Raw genomic sequence first — 15,231 nt, 5'->3', positions numbered from 1 at the left:
ATAAAGTAAGGAATCTGGATGGCTTTTCAATGCTTCCTTCGTACTCTGGATTTGTTATTTATTTTGAAATACTCAGAGGGGACTTCAGAGGCCAAGTAGTCCAATTCCCTCATTTGACATTTGAGGAAATTGACACCATGGAAATTAAGTGACCTACCTAAGATCATATCGGTACATGGTCAAGGCAGGATTTGATCCCAGGTCCCCCAATTCCAGAACTAACACATTTTCTACTGTACCATAATACCTCCCTTTGAATAACCTAAAAATTGAACAGCACCATAAGCACACACATATTGAAAAGAAAAACATTTAAGATTTTTAGATCCTTTATGTTGTCACCCTAATCATCTAACATGAGAAAAAATTATACAAGAAGGAAAATGGAAAAGAAACCAATGATACATAGTCCATTAATTTCTCTTCTCTATAGAGATTGGTGTCTCTTGTCACTTCTCTTGAAATTCCTTGGCCCAAATCATGGCCCTGATGACTTCAATCAAGTTCACTGTGCAGGGGATATGAGTTTACTTCACTCCAATGGTTGGCTTCCTTAAGGTTTCAGGCAACATTCTCAAACATCACTATTTTTAGGTCAAGACAACTGAAACTGTTTGTATGTTTGTCTTCTTTTATTTACTATGCTAAGAACCTTATTGACAAAGGTTTGTTCTGATGGCTCATTCTCAGCTTTGGAATGACAGGGAGAGGGCCAGAGGTGAGAAAAAGGGAGATTTAGGTTCTAGAATATACATTATATCTCCAAAGAGTTTAATGAAACATACTGATAAAAGAGAGGAAAAGATGTAAGTGGCTCACTTATCTATACAGATTGGTGTCTCCTGTCACCTCTCTAAAAATTCCTTGGCCAAGACTATGGTGCCACGATTCTCTTTTCCTAGAATGGACTAAGATCTGAGAGGGAGTAAAATCTTTCTTACTCCTTCTCAGGAGAAGAGATGGAATGGAGAAGGTGAGATATGTACCTTTTCAACACTATCTTCAACTCAGGCCTTGGCTACCTACAGCAGATGTCCAATGGTATATTGGCTGCTTCCAGGGCATTAGACAAAACCATTCTACCTGGCTCAGTACAGCTTTTATCTCTTCAATCTTGTCCTTGTTCTTAAGGTTCTTATAACAGCCAATTTTCACAGTGCCTTCTCTTTACAGGACTGCTGATTCAGAGCTGGGGGATGCTCAGGGGCCATGTAGTCCAAACTCTTCATTTTACAGATGAGAAAAACAAGGTCCAACTGGATTTTGTCAAAGGCAGTGCTCCAATTCCAAATCCACTGCCCTTTCCACTAGTATCTCATTGCCTCTCAAAATGGAGTATCATTGATTCCCTTTCCCTAGTCAACCCAAGTGACTCTATTTTAATATTGTCATTTCCATGGTGGGGCAGCTAGGTGGCGCAGTGGATAGAGCACCGGCCCTGGAGTCAAGAGTACCTGGGTTCAAATCCGGCCTCAGACACTTAACACTTACTAGCTGTGTGACCCTGGGCAAGTCACTTAACCCCAATTGCCTCACTAAAAAAATAAATAAATAAAATTGTCATTTCCAGCCATTACCCTTAGTCTACAAACACTTTTTGGGGAATAGAGGGAAATGAGCATTTTTTAAAAAATCATATCAGTTCTCAAGGATAGAAATATAACAAGAAGCAGAAAAGAGACTACAGTAGTTGTAAAGAACTTGAAATTTCAATGCAATCTTCATTTCTGACCTTTTTGTAACCCAGCATATCTCTGACCCATTGACTCTGAGTTTGTTTTAACCTTGAAGGAAATTTTGAATGTGCTGATGCTCACATAAATACACTTTTATTGAATTCTTAAATGTCCTTAGATAGCAGCATAACCTAAAAAAAAAAAATAAATATATATACACATATACACACACCTTCCCCATTTTCCTATCCAGCTGTTTTTTCCTCTAAGCAATAAATTTAGAAATGCTGTATCATTACAGATAGAAGTATAGTATACCAATTGTGGCATTTAACCAAATTGATGTTTTTACAACCTTACTAGAAGGCCTTAAAGCAAAGATTAGATTCACAGTGAAGTAAAAGGCCTGTAGTGAGAAGACTCAGATTATGTTTTCGAGGTATGGGTATTCTGAGGAGATTTTCATCACTCGATCAGGTGCTTAACAGAGAAAGAGACGGCTCAAACATTCTTATAAAAGAAATAAATTGCGATGTCAGAAAAAAGTGCAGTCATCACTGCAGTGCTCTGCAGTAGTTCATAGGTTTAGAACTAAAAAGAGCTTTAGTTCACAGTATCCATTTAAGAACTAACTAAAAGAATAGTATATACAATAGAAAACCAACCAGATTAACTATTAAAGGAAATTTAATTTTTTAAAAAAGGATATCAAACTCCCTGTCATCACAAAAAAGGTACCAGATTGAATAATTCTATATAGGAAAAGGACAGCTAAGTGGCTCAGTGTACAGAGTGCTAGGTGTGGCATCAAGAAGACTCATCTTCCTGAGTTCGAATCTGGCCTCAGACACTTACTAGCTGTGTGAGCCTGGGCAAGTCACTTAACCTTGTTTGCCTCAGTTTCCTCATCTGTAAAATGATCTCAAGAAAGAAATGGAAAACCACTCTAGTATCTTTGCCAAGAAAATCCCAAATGGGGTCACAGAGAGTCAGATATGACTGAAAAACACTTAAGCAACAAAAACAAAACAGGAAAAGATAGTCTTTGGTACTTCAGTCAAAAGAAAGAAACCAAAACAGTAGTATCTTACCATATTTTAATGTGACCCTCAAGAAGTTCTATTTGATGACTGACTCACCAGAACTGCTTTCTAGGTAAGAGCTTCTTGAAAATAAGTCACTGAAGGGCTTTTATTCTTCAGGTGAAAGTTTGGTTAATATGAAGTCTACTCAAGATACTTCCATGTGGTTTCTCTCCTTGCATACTAGGAATTCTGTTCCCATCAATGTCTGTTCCTTTTTTTTTTTTTTTTTGTGAAGCAATTGGGGTTAAGTGACTTGCCCAGGGTCACACAGCTAGTAAGTGTCAAGTGTCTGAGGTCGGATTTGAACTCAGGTACTCCTGCATCCAGGGCCGGTGCTTTATCCACTGCGCCACCTAGCTGCCCCCAATGTCTGTTCCTTTTTAACTACCACCTACAAATGTCAAAGCTCCAAAGGACAGTTCAGGACAGAAGAGAAACCAGTGTGTTGTCGGTGGTGGTATTCAGTCCAACTCTTTGTGACCCCATTTGGGGTTTTCTTGGCAAATATACTGGAGTGCTTTTGCCATTTCCTTAACTAGCTCATTTTACAGATAAGGAATCTGAGGCAAACAGGGTTAAGTGACTTGCCTTGGATCACATAGCTACTATGTATCTAAGGCCAGATTTGAACTCAGGAAGATAAGTGTTCCTGACTAGGTCTGGCACTCTATCCAATGAGCCACCTAACTGCTCCAATAAACCAGGTACATATGACTACAGAGCTAACACTAGGGAACAGAGTAAACCTGTTTTATATTCCAGGTCTGTGTATTCCACTCAAATGAACATATACAGAATAAAGAACAAGAATAGTGACTCAATAAACCTTCACAGAAGCTAACCAAAAGCTATCTCCAAATCATTTTCCCAATGGCCATGCATCATTCTAATAAAAGAAAATTAAAGTCAAATCAATTAATAAAAATACTCACATTCATTAATGATGTTCAAGTTACTGGGACGCATACAGAGAAGTCTCAAAGATCCTGCCCTTAAGAATCTTACAATCTAGTGTAGGTGACAGGGCATTTAACGTATAATACAAGAATCACACAGTAAAAACAATCATGAAGAAATGATCAGAAGGCAGTAAATATATGATTCATTGAAAGAAGAGTGATGTAAAGTAGGAAAGTTATGAGGTTAGAAGAGAAAAGAGGGGCATAATAGGACCTTGGGACATCACATAGTCCAATTCCTTTATTTAAAAGATTAGGAAACCAAGTTTTAGAACAGGGAATGACTTGCCCAAGGTCACACTGCTTATGATTCCACCCCACCAATTCTATATAATGTTATATTGCAAATTTCATATTCAGCTATATCACACAACTTTAATATAAGTATAAAACATATGAGATATACTTTAATATTCACAATTATAGAGAAACTGACCAAAATTTAAATATTCTGAAATTTTGCCTTTATGTTTCAGACATGAGGTGTGCAGAGTATAATATTAATTATAGGCTCCAAGATAATCTAAGATTCTTATAGGTTCCAATAGGCTGAAAGTTTATCCAAAGTAAACAATGTTAAATCTACTAAATGTTCTGGTATCTATAAGTGTAGTAGGTATACTGACCAAACTAACTTAGTTATTATAAACTTTTTCATTACCCAAAGAATCAATGATGGTAATGCTTTTTAAAGTGTTTTTAATACTTAAAATACTTTAATATTTAAAATATTTTAATACTTAAAAATTAATACTTTAAAAAAATTAATGTTTAATACTATAGCATCAAGAACATGGTGGTAATATACAAAAGAAAATAACAGAACCAACCTTTGAGCCATCTAAGCTGATTATTCTATACACATTTCTTGTGCTGTCGTAGAAGTAGGACACGGTAACTGCATGCTTGCTGGTGGGAACCCAGTTTTTCTTTGTGTTTGGGTCAATCTGGAAGACATGAGCTCGAGTGCTGAAGATGGGTTGTTCCCTGATGGACAGAAAGTAACAATAATCAATCTGATTAGAAGCTACAGTGAAAAGAACCACTATATAAGATGTCCCCAAACCTTTTTTAAAAATCCCATCATAGTAAGCATGAGGGTTTACCACAATTTAATATTATACAGATAAAGTATATCAACGGGGGGCAGCTAGGTGGCACGGCCCTGAATTCAGGAGGACGTGAGTTCAAATCTGGCCTCAGACACTTGACACTCACTAGCTGTACAACCCTGGGCAAATCACTTAACCCTCACTGCCCCACCAAAAACAAACAAATAAATAAATAAATAAAAATAAGGCATAACAAGGAAAAAAGGTTACCTGTGTAGTCATCTGAGAGTGTACAGTGATGTACTCTATAGACATTTAAAACTTTGGATCTTAAAATATAGCTAAATACACACACACACACACACACACACTTTTAAGCTGTTTCTTCATCTCCAGGCTTAGAATGCTGAACTTGGTGTCAGGAAGACACAAGTTCAAGTTCTGCCTCAGATACTTACTAGTTTTGTGTAACCTAGGCAAGTCACTTAAACTATGTTGGCTTCAGTTTCTTTTTCTGTGAAATGGGGATAACGGTAATACCTATATCACAGGGTTGTTGTGAGGATCAAATGAGATCACACAAAAAGTGCTTTGCAAATCTTAAAAGTGCTCTATAAAAATTAGCTGTTTTTATCTACTAAAATCCTAATTGTGAATTAATACAATAGTTAATTTTTAATACAAGTATATTAGTGAATCAAAAGGAAGAATTCACTTGTTAAATCTTTTTCTCTTTAAATTTTAATATTCTGATTTTTAACTTATGAGTTGTAATCTGAAACAATTATACTAGTTGAATTATGTTTTGGCTAACCCTCAGTGACTAGGATACATGTCTAATTCACTCAAAGCTCTGCCCATGAAAAGTCTTAAAAAGTAATTGGCACTTTTCAAGCATTAATCATATGCATGATCTATTAGAATCATAGCCTCCATAGCTAGAAGAAATCATGTAATCCCACACCCTCATTTACAAAAAAAACCAAAAAAACCAAAACAACTGAGGCCCAGAGAGGTGAAGTGACCCCCTTCAAATCACACTGAAAGCTACATGGAGAAGGATTCTTTTAGGTCCGTATCCAGAGTAAGATCTTTCCTCCAAAGCTGCACTGCCCCAATTCAGTAACTTAAAAATAAAAAGTTTCATTTTCTCAGTACTCTTCTCAAAACAAAACAAAAACAACAACACACATAATATTCTTCACCTCATTAGACTAGCAGTGAAGTACACCTTCCTCCTTTCGGCAAAGGTCATAGATTATAAGTGCAAAATGAGACATAGTGTCAGACATGACCAAGGTGTTCATTTGTATGCTTAATTTGTTCCAAATGAAGGTTTGGTTTAGGGCAGAAGGGATGGGAGAATGTGTCACTAGGAAGTGATGGTGATATTTAAAAAGAGAGAGAACATCAATGAAACACATTTTTTTTTAAATGGGGAACAAAGCTGCTCAAAGCAAGTCACTGGAGAGGATGAACAAGTTGGATCTAAAAATTGCATTCTGACAAATTAAGTCTAGTTTTTGTTAAGTATTATTTTTGAAATAAACATACAACATTTTTAAGTACAAATTATATTTTTAAAAAGAACTATTGAAGGGGGCAGCTAGGTGGCGCAGTGGATAAAGCACCGGCCCTGGATTCAGAAGTCCCTGAGTTCAAATCCAGCCTCAGACACTGGATACTTACTGGCTGTGTGACCCTGGGCAAGTCACTTAACCCCCATTGCCCCACAAAACCCCCCCCCAAAAAAAACAACAACAAAAAAAGAACTATTGATATATTATGGATTGCCAAATTCATCGGATTTATTTTTGTATATAGTAAAAAGGTTTAATTTCCTTTGTGGCATTTGCTTTTATCCAACAAAAACTCTAGAATGTTATTTTTTCAAAATCTGAGTCCAACACTTCCTTTCTCAAACAACATTTTAAGCAATCTTTTTCTAAAGTCTAAAACTGATTGTATTTTCTATGCATAATAGATTTCCTTTCTAAAAATCTTATGGTCTTATGGAGAGAATTTTTAATTGGCAATATTTAATATTTTTTAAATCTATAAATGAATGAAGAAATGCAAGTGGTAGTGGGAAAGCAAAATGTTAAAAATAGATTAAGCAAGTTCAATTTCTTGGCAAATTGATTTCATTTCAGGTCACTGAATGTTTCACATCTCTTTACTTGCTTCAGCCTTCAAAAATATCACATAGGGATTTTTTTATTAGGGAAGTGGTGGCAGGGAAGGAAGATAACTTGAGGACCCACTCTTCAGTAACAGCCCAAAATTCTCTCAAGTTTTTGTTTCTGAAAGTTTCAAAAATACTTTTTAGGGCATAGAGGCTGTTTTTGAAGGGCTGAATTGCCAAATACACACCAGCCAGTAAACATACCATTTCCCTTTTTCTCTACAATGTGAACTTAATTGACACTGTGAGGGAGTAGATGGTACTTTCTGTCCATTAAAAATAAAATTTCTTTTCTTTTTTTACAAAATTAAACTGAAAGTATAGTATAGTGGATATAGAGCCAGCTTTATAACCAAGGAGGTCTGGGTTAAAATTCTGCCTCTGACTATCCTTGACCATGTAACTCTAGGCAAGTCATTCAATTATATTAGTTTTTCCTTTCACTATTTAGATGCCATGTCATTTGGTACATGTATATATATATATATATATATATACGTATGTAACTATATGTCTATATATGCATGTACCTATATGCATTAGATTTTTTTCATTATCTACTATTCCTTTAAGTATAATGCAATTTCTGTGGTTCTCTTTTAGACATGACTATTTTTATTGTTACCCTGTCTAAAATAATTGCCACCCTTTCTTTTTTTAATTCATCAGTCATAATAAATTCAGTTTCAGCCTTTCATTTTAACAGTATGAATCTTTTTATTTCAAGTATGTGTCTTGAAGAAGAAGAAGAAGAAGAAGAAGAAGAAGAAGAAGAAGAAGAAGAAGAAGTTGTTGCTGGATTCTAATTTCTAATCCATCTTGCAACCCTCCTTCCCTTTATGGGTGAATTCATCTCATTCATGTTCACTATTATTATTTATTGTGATATTCTTTCTTATATACTCTCATTCATTTGTTCTCCTATCCCCCTCCCCGCCAAAAAAACAATCTCTCTATAAGTTAGTGAATGGTATTCAAGAATTACTGTGGCCAAAACACCTGTTGGATGAGTCTACATTTAGCTAGGCTGGTTGATGAACAAAAGTATGGAGAAGTTGCATAATTGGTCTCCAAAATTTAGTAGGACCTGCTTCACTTGACATAATCTTTGATAATTCCATGCCACAATGAGACATCAGAGTAGGACTTTTGAGGAAGAAATATTATGCTAAATTTCACATTACTATTTAATAAAAAGTTTGTTTTTCCTAATGATGTCTGCCTTCCAGAAATAATCTCTAATCAGATAATTTCAGATTTGTAATCTGTAATTTAATTGTAATATAATTAAATCCAGACAATATAAGAAAAAAAAGGATTTATTAAGTATTTGTTATATGCCAGGCACTGTGATACACACTTTACAAATATTATCTCATTTGATCCTCACAACAACCCTGGAAAATAAGTGCTACTATTAGTCCCATTTTACAGTAGAGGAAAACAAGGTAAACAGAGGTTAAATGATTTGCATAGGGTCACATATCTAATAAATGCTTGAGACCTAATTTGAACTTAGGTCTTCCTGACTCCAGGCCCAGTACTGTGCCCCCAACTTACTAGAATGTATGGAACATACTTCACATTATTCAATAGCACTTTCGTACAGTTTTCCACAACTAATTTTGTGATTTAGCACAAAGTGAGTATGTTCATAGTAGTCAAACTAGTTGACAGCAAATATATACTATGGCTTTAAAAGGCTGGTTTGGGGACCAACAGCAGGGAAAAGATCCATCAAAATCTTGATAGATTTTTGTGGTGAGCCACTTGTAACATGTTTCCTGCTGGAAACCATTTGCTGATAAAAATCAGGGAAAATAATCACTCTGGACTTCTTTTCAATACCTCCTTTAACAGGAAATGCCACCGTATTGTTGAACATTCCTATAACAACCCTGCATATAAATTTGATTTTTTTAAAGGTAGTAAAAGAAATGGCTGATAAACTAGAGGGAGGCAGCGTGGTACATTGGAAAGAGCACTAGTCTGCAATCAAAGCATGTGGGTTCGCAAGAAGTCATTTCAATCAATCCTCTGCTTAGCAAGAACCCCCTCTAACTGCATGCTTGTCAAATGCTTATTGGGGTGGAGGTGGGGAAGAAGGGGGTTGCCCACAATATCCAATTTAGGATAATTCCATTTATCAAAAAGTGTCCTTAAAAAAAAAAGTAAAGTCTAAAGCTTCCTCCCTCACTTCCACCCATTGCTCCCAGTTTTGCCTTTGGGATCAACGACGAGTTCAATCCTTCATGATAGTGCTTCAAATACTTTGAGCCAGCTATTATGTCCCAGATAGGATTTCTCTTATTCTCTGGGACTAAATAGCACCAGTTCTTTTTAACTAATCCCCACATAGTATGAAATTAAATCCCTTCTTCATACTTGTAGCCCTACTGTTTGTCAATGTCTTTCCTAAAATTGAATACCTTGGACTCAACACAATATTCTGGAAGTGTTCTGACGAGAGTAGAATTCAGTGGAACTATCACAAACCTAATCCTGGGCACTATGACCTCTCAATGCAGCCTAAGAGTACATTAATTTTTTGTGACTGACATAATACACTACTAACTCACATTGCACCAACATACCCAGGTATTTTTTTAGGCAACAGGCTCACCTTACACCTTTCATCCAAGCTTTAAGGATTTTATACTTTGCCCTATTAAATTTCAGTTTTATTAAATTCAGTGGAACATCTTAACCTGTTAAGACTCTTGGATCCCGGCTCTGTGATCTAACATATTACTTATCCCTCCTAGCTTTGTGTCATTTGAAAATTTGATAAGACTGAAATCCATGCCTTTACCCAAGTCATGAATGAAAGTGTCACCTGCAGCATGGAGCCAAGTACAGATCCTGGATTAATAAGTTTAATAATTTTGTACAAAATTTGGGTTTTATTTTCTAGCTATAATAAAAATATGCAGTCATTTTTTTCTCCAAAAAAAATTCCTATTTCACTGAAACCACTAAAAATCCCATTCAATTACATTGTTAGATGACCACATCAAAAAGCCTAATAATTCATCAAAACACTATTTAAAGGCAAACAGATAAGTTTTAACCAAGATAGAAGTCCAAAAATTATTTAAACTGCCATCTAGAAAAACCTCTTTGAAATGAACTCATTTGGCTTGCCTTCCAATCTTTTGCTTCTCAATTTACAAGACACAGACCATTAACTAATTAAGATACATATCATCTGGTTCCAGTTACCAAGATGCTACAGGAGAAATCTCCTGTAATACTTCCCCTAATAGTTCACAGAAGTGAAATTTAAGAGGCTGCCTGTAAGAAAGAGCATAGCATTTAAGAACTGTCTAATTCTTCACACTTTCACTCAGCTATTGGTGTGACATTATTTTACTATAGAGTGTTGAATTTTTTAAAAAGTGAATCTAGCTTAAAAAAAAAAACAAAAAAAAGGAAAAACAAAATAAACCAACTCAAGATGTAAAAGTGTGTTTATGTGCATACACACATAACATACATGTACAAATACATGACATAGATGCATGTATATGCATCCATATCATACACATATAATCTCAGGGCTGCCAGAGCCAATTCTAAACTATACCTCGGCATTAGTAGAAGGTAATATAATGTGTATAATTTTTGAGTGGGACACACACTAGGCATTAAGACCTAGAAATACAAATCAAATAATGCAAAAATGATAGAAGTCTTTTTAGAAAGCATTCAAGTTCAGAGGAATCAACTTAAGTCATCTTCCTCATCATCTCTTTGCACCCTGGTCTCTAAGTGGTCCTTTCTTAATTTCTTACCTTAGACCAGACAGGATGAGATATTGAAAAGGTAACAAATCTAGCTGACTGACGACCAAAACCCCCCCTAGTTTTATGGAAAAGACAGGAAGGGGGCTAGTTAAATTGAAGTATCATACACATGACAATAACTATTACTAATCCCGCTATGTATTTCCTGCAAGTGACAGGCTATTGCAATCTTTAAGACCCAAGATATAGAATGAAACATGCATTTTGAACATGACCAACAGAATTTATTTTGCTTGACTATACATATTTTAAAATGATTTTTTTTTCCTTGAATGGAGGGAAAGTGCAATGGTGGAAAAAATAAATTCTTGTTCCTTGCGGGGGGGGGGGGGGGGGGGGGGGGGGGGCGGGGAGAGAAGATTAGTATTAAGAAGACTGAGTCAGGTGATAAAAGTGTTAAGGAAGTTAGAAAAGACATGTGGAGGTAGGTAGATGGAAGTAACCATGATCTGTAAGAATGAGAGATAAATGGAAGGTGTGAACTTCAAAAGAAGTTGACAGGGTAGTTATATATTTAGACCTGAAAAAGACCTTAGAGGTCATCTACTCAAATAAGGAAAATGAAGCCCAAAGAAGTTAGGATTTGGTAAGTTGGTATTTGAACCCTTACCCTCTCAACTCAAAATCCAATCCTCTTTCCACTGCACCAGCATGCTTGACTAAGGTTGCTAGTTTAGAGCAAAGGTGTAAGGAACAAGAAACATGCTTCCTCCTCCTCCTCTTGTCTCCATGAGTAGGAAGACCAGAAAAAGAATGGCTAGAAAATGAACATTTTCAAGGGAAAGGCAGGTTTTAATCAAGTGCCAGGAAGTAGGCGTATAAATTATCCAGCTGGCTGTAATCTCCACTGTTACATATCTGGTTAATAAAGACTCAATTAGTAACAAAGGGCTGAGAATTCCTTAAATTCTCTATAAACACCCACTCTCTATAGAGAAACTTGGCTACCAATTACCTAATTGTACCAGCCCTGCAACATCGCCATCTAGTGATAAGCCAAGCTCAAATCGAGTATGAATATTTCAATGAATGTGTGGTGTGTACATAGTCCCAGAGCTGATGTGCCACAGAAACTAAGAGGAATTAGAGGAATGAATGTGTTTTTTAAAAAATATTAAATGAGCACAATTAAGGCTGTGAGAATGGATTTATTTTAAGAGAAGATACTGGGGGCAGCTAGGTGGCGCAGTGGATAAAGCACCGGCCCTGGATTCAGGAGGACCTGAGTTCAACTCTGGCTTCAGACACTTGACACTTACTAGCTGTGTGACCCTGGGCAAGTCACTTAACCCTCATTGCCCAGCCCCCCCCCCAAAAAAAAAGAAAGAAAAAGAAAGAGAAGATACTTCAATGCATAATTTGGAGGGATCTGGCTTTGTATCTATTCACATAATTTCTCCACTCAAGTGTGAGAAGTACAGAGACATGTCTAAATAGTTGGTAATTAGTAATGGATCACAATAAACAATCAGGATTGGCAGAGGTTAAACCTTTAGGTTTCTTTTGGTTCCTTGATGTATGATTTAACCAACCGTATAATAAAAAGCTTATATAAATGTATATAAGATATTAAAGACAGTTTAAAATTAAATGCCCCTCGTTATTTGCTCAGTATAAGGGGGAGTTTGCAGAGGTAGCTTATTTGTTCAACATGGGTAACTGAATGTTCTATTTCTAAAAATATTTCTATAATGCCAGTCATCTTTTTTCTCAAAAACTTTCCATGGAGGTTTTTAAAAGTGTAAAAATAAGTGTAAATAAATTGTTCTGATGAAAAATGAAATATATAATTATGAAAGCAAAAAAAAATTTTAATCCATCAGTTTTTATATATCTTGTAAAAAATCAAAGAAAGTATGTAGGATCAACAAGAACTACTACTAAATGATATGATTTATACAGGAGGTCCCAAAAGTATTAATGAAGTTTAAAACTACTAAAGCTTAAAATGATACTAAAATTTTTGGGATCCTTATATAATGTCAAATTTATGCAACTCTCAAGAAACTAGAATTTCTGTATTACAGGTTATAAAATTATATGTGTTAATGAGAAATGATTCAATTATTTAATTGAATTAGATTTTTCATGCTAAGTTCTTTCTGTGATTTTAAATCTACACATTATGCTTGAATGATAAAAGCAGACAATAACTTCATAGGTCCAAAACTGAAATCATCTTCTCTCCTAAATATGCTCCTCCTTTAAATTTCTCCATTTCAGGGCAGCTAGGTGGTGCACTGGATAGAGCAATGGCCCTGGACTCAGGAGTACCTGAGTTCAAATCCAGCCTCAGTCACTTGACACTTACTAGCTGTGTGACCCTGGGCAAGTCACTTAACCCCAATTGCCTCACAAACAAAACAAAACAAAAAAACAAAACGAAATTTCTCCATTTCTCTTAGTGTTAGTGAGAATGTTAGTGTAACTGACAGCAGTAACATCCTCAGTCCCAGACTTAAAACTCATACATCATTCTTGATGCTTGTCCTTCACCACAACCCTATCAGTTGTCAGATCCTATCCTAAGTCCAGTTTCCCTCATGTCATCTCCCTTCCTCTCCAATCACAATACCATTGACTTTGTTCAATTTTCTTTTTTCTTTTTCTTTTTTGTGGGGCAATGAGGGTTAAGTGACTTGCCCAGGGTCACACAGCTAGTAAGTGTCAAGTGTCTAAGGCCTGATTTGAACTCAGGTCCTCCTGAATCCAGGTCTGGTGCTTTATCCACTGCACCACCTAGCTGCCCCCTGTTCATTTTCTTACCATTATCCTGCTTGGATTTTAATATCTATCTAAGCTAGTGCTAATGCCTCCACCTTCCAATTTCTATCTATGATCTATCCTCACTACTGTCAAAGGAATTTTTCTAATGCAAAGATTTGATCATTGCTCTCCTTTGTTTACAATAACTAATAATAGCTAACATTTGTATAGCACTTTTATGGTTTGCTAAATTATAAATAATATATGATATTATGATATGAATATAGAATCCTAGAATAATAATATAAATAAAATTTGATCCTCAAAACAACCCTGTGATGTAAGTAGACATTATTGTTTCTATTCTACAGATGAGCAAACTGGAGCTTAGAGAAGTTAAGTGACTTGTACAGGGTCACCGAGTTAATAAGTGTCTGAGGCAGGACTAGAACTCAGTTCTACCTGACTCCAAGTACAGCACTCACTGTGCCATGTAACTCCTCTCAGTGGTTCCTGATGTCTACAGCAAACTCCTCTTCTGGACATCCAAAGCTGTCCACAATTGGGTTCCACTTTCCCATTTCATTACCTCATATTACCTTCAAATACTCTTCTTCCTGGCCAAATACCCCTCCCTAGATCTCATTCTAGACTCTCCTGCCTCAGCACTTTTGCATGTACCTATCACCCTCACCTAGAAGACCGACTTCCCATCTCCTTTAATTTGTGTCCACTGGGAAATCACTTCTAATTCAAGACCCAGATCAAGTGCTACCATCTTATATACAATGCTTTCCTCAATCTCCCAGGTTAGTATTGATTCTTAGGATCACAGATAAGCATCATTTCTTAAGGGCTTACTATGAGAGACCAAGAAACTCCGTCTGCTAAAGGGAGATTGTGCACCCAAAGTGGGCCAGGGCAGAATCCCAAAAGATAACCAGAGAGTGGGTGGGAAGTTGAGTCACTTCCTGCCCTCCCCACAATAGCCAGTCTCAGGGCTTGTCTGAACAGGACTACACGACTCTGGTTTCTGTAACTGCCAGGCTTCCCCACTCTCCTCCCTTGGATTTTTTCCTATGCCTGTGTTAAGCACCTTAACTGAAGCACTCACAATAGTTATGGGAGTACAGTTGGGGAAAATCCCCTTTCTTCCTCAATGTATGCACACCCTAATCCCCAAATGATCATGTGACTGTAGCTGGTGTGTCTCTCTATAGGATGGTCTCTGAATTTATGGGCAGTGGCTGATAAGAGCCTCCACCTTCCCCTTTTCATTTTCAATACGACGGCATGTAAAGATAATGTTAAAGATTATCCTAAACCCTTCCAATAACTTCCCTATTTCTGTCCTTATCATTACCATCCTAATCTCCAAGATGCTCTTCCTTTTAGTTATCCTTAATTCATCACTCAACTGAGACTGCTCTCTCCAAAGTTGCTGCTGATCTCTTCTTAATCGCCAAATCTGGTGGCCTTTTCACAGCTGTCATCCATCACTTTTCTCCAGAATCTGACAATGTTGACCACCCTCTCCTCTTACTTTTTTCCTCTCTGGGTTGTTGAAAATACTGTGTGCCAACCTATAGAAAGTCTAATATCTACACACAGATTTGGAGACAGACTTTTCTATCCTGATTATCTCCCTAGCAAAGAACTTCAGTAGATTTTGAAACCACTTGTTAAAAATATAAAATATACTGCCTTCAATTAGTTGGCAAGAACTGATTAACATCAAAGAACATGCAAATTTAGTGGCTGA

At 36.3% G+C, this 15,231-nt stretch overlaps 1 protein-coding gene across 2 annotated transcripts in view; it reads right to left on the bottom strand.

Annotated features, from left to right (window-relative positions):
- Positions 1–15,231, bottom strand: part of HOMER1 (homer scaffold protein 1) — a 175,166-nt gene that overhangs the window by 107,363 nt on the left and 52,572 nt on the right. For both annotated transcript variants that reach the window (XM_043969733.1, XM_043969742.1), the window contains exon 2: positions 4,551–4,707. In XM_043969733.1, the coding sequence (XP_043825668.1) occupies positions 4,551–4,707 (157 nt within the window). The remainder of the gene's footprint in view (positions 1–4,550; positions 4,708–15,231) is intronic.

Source organism: Dromiciops gliroides, chromosome 1 (genome assembly GCF_019393635.1).
Source record: "Dromiciops gliroides isolate mDroGli1 chromosome 1, mDroGli1.pri, whole genome shotgun sequence".
In the NCBI taxonomy this organism is placed as follows: Eukaryota; Metazoa; Chordata; class Mammalia; order Microbiotheria; family Microbiotheriidae; genus Dromiciops; species Dromiciops gliroides.
The sequence above is the reverse complement of the archived record's forward strand: the minus strand, read 5'-3'. Positions and strand labels throughout refer to the sequence as shown.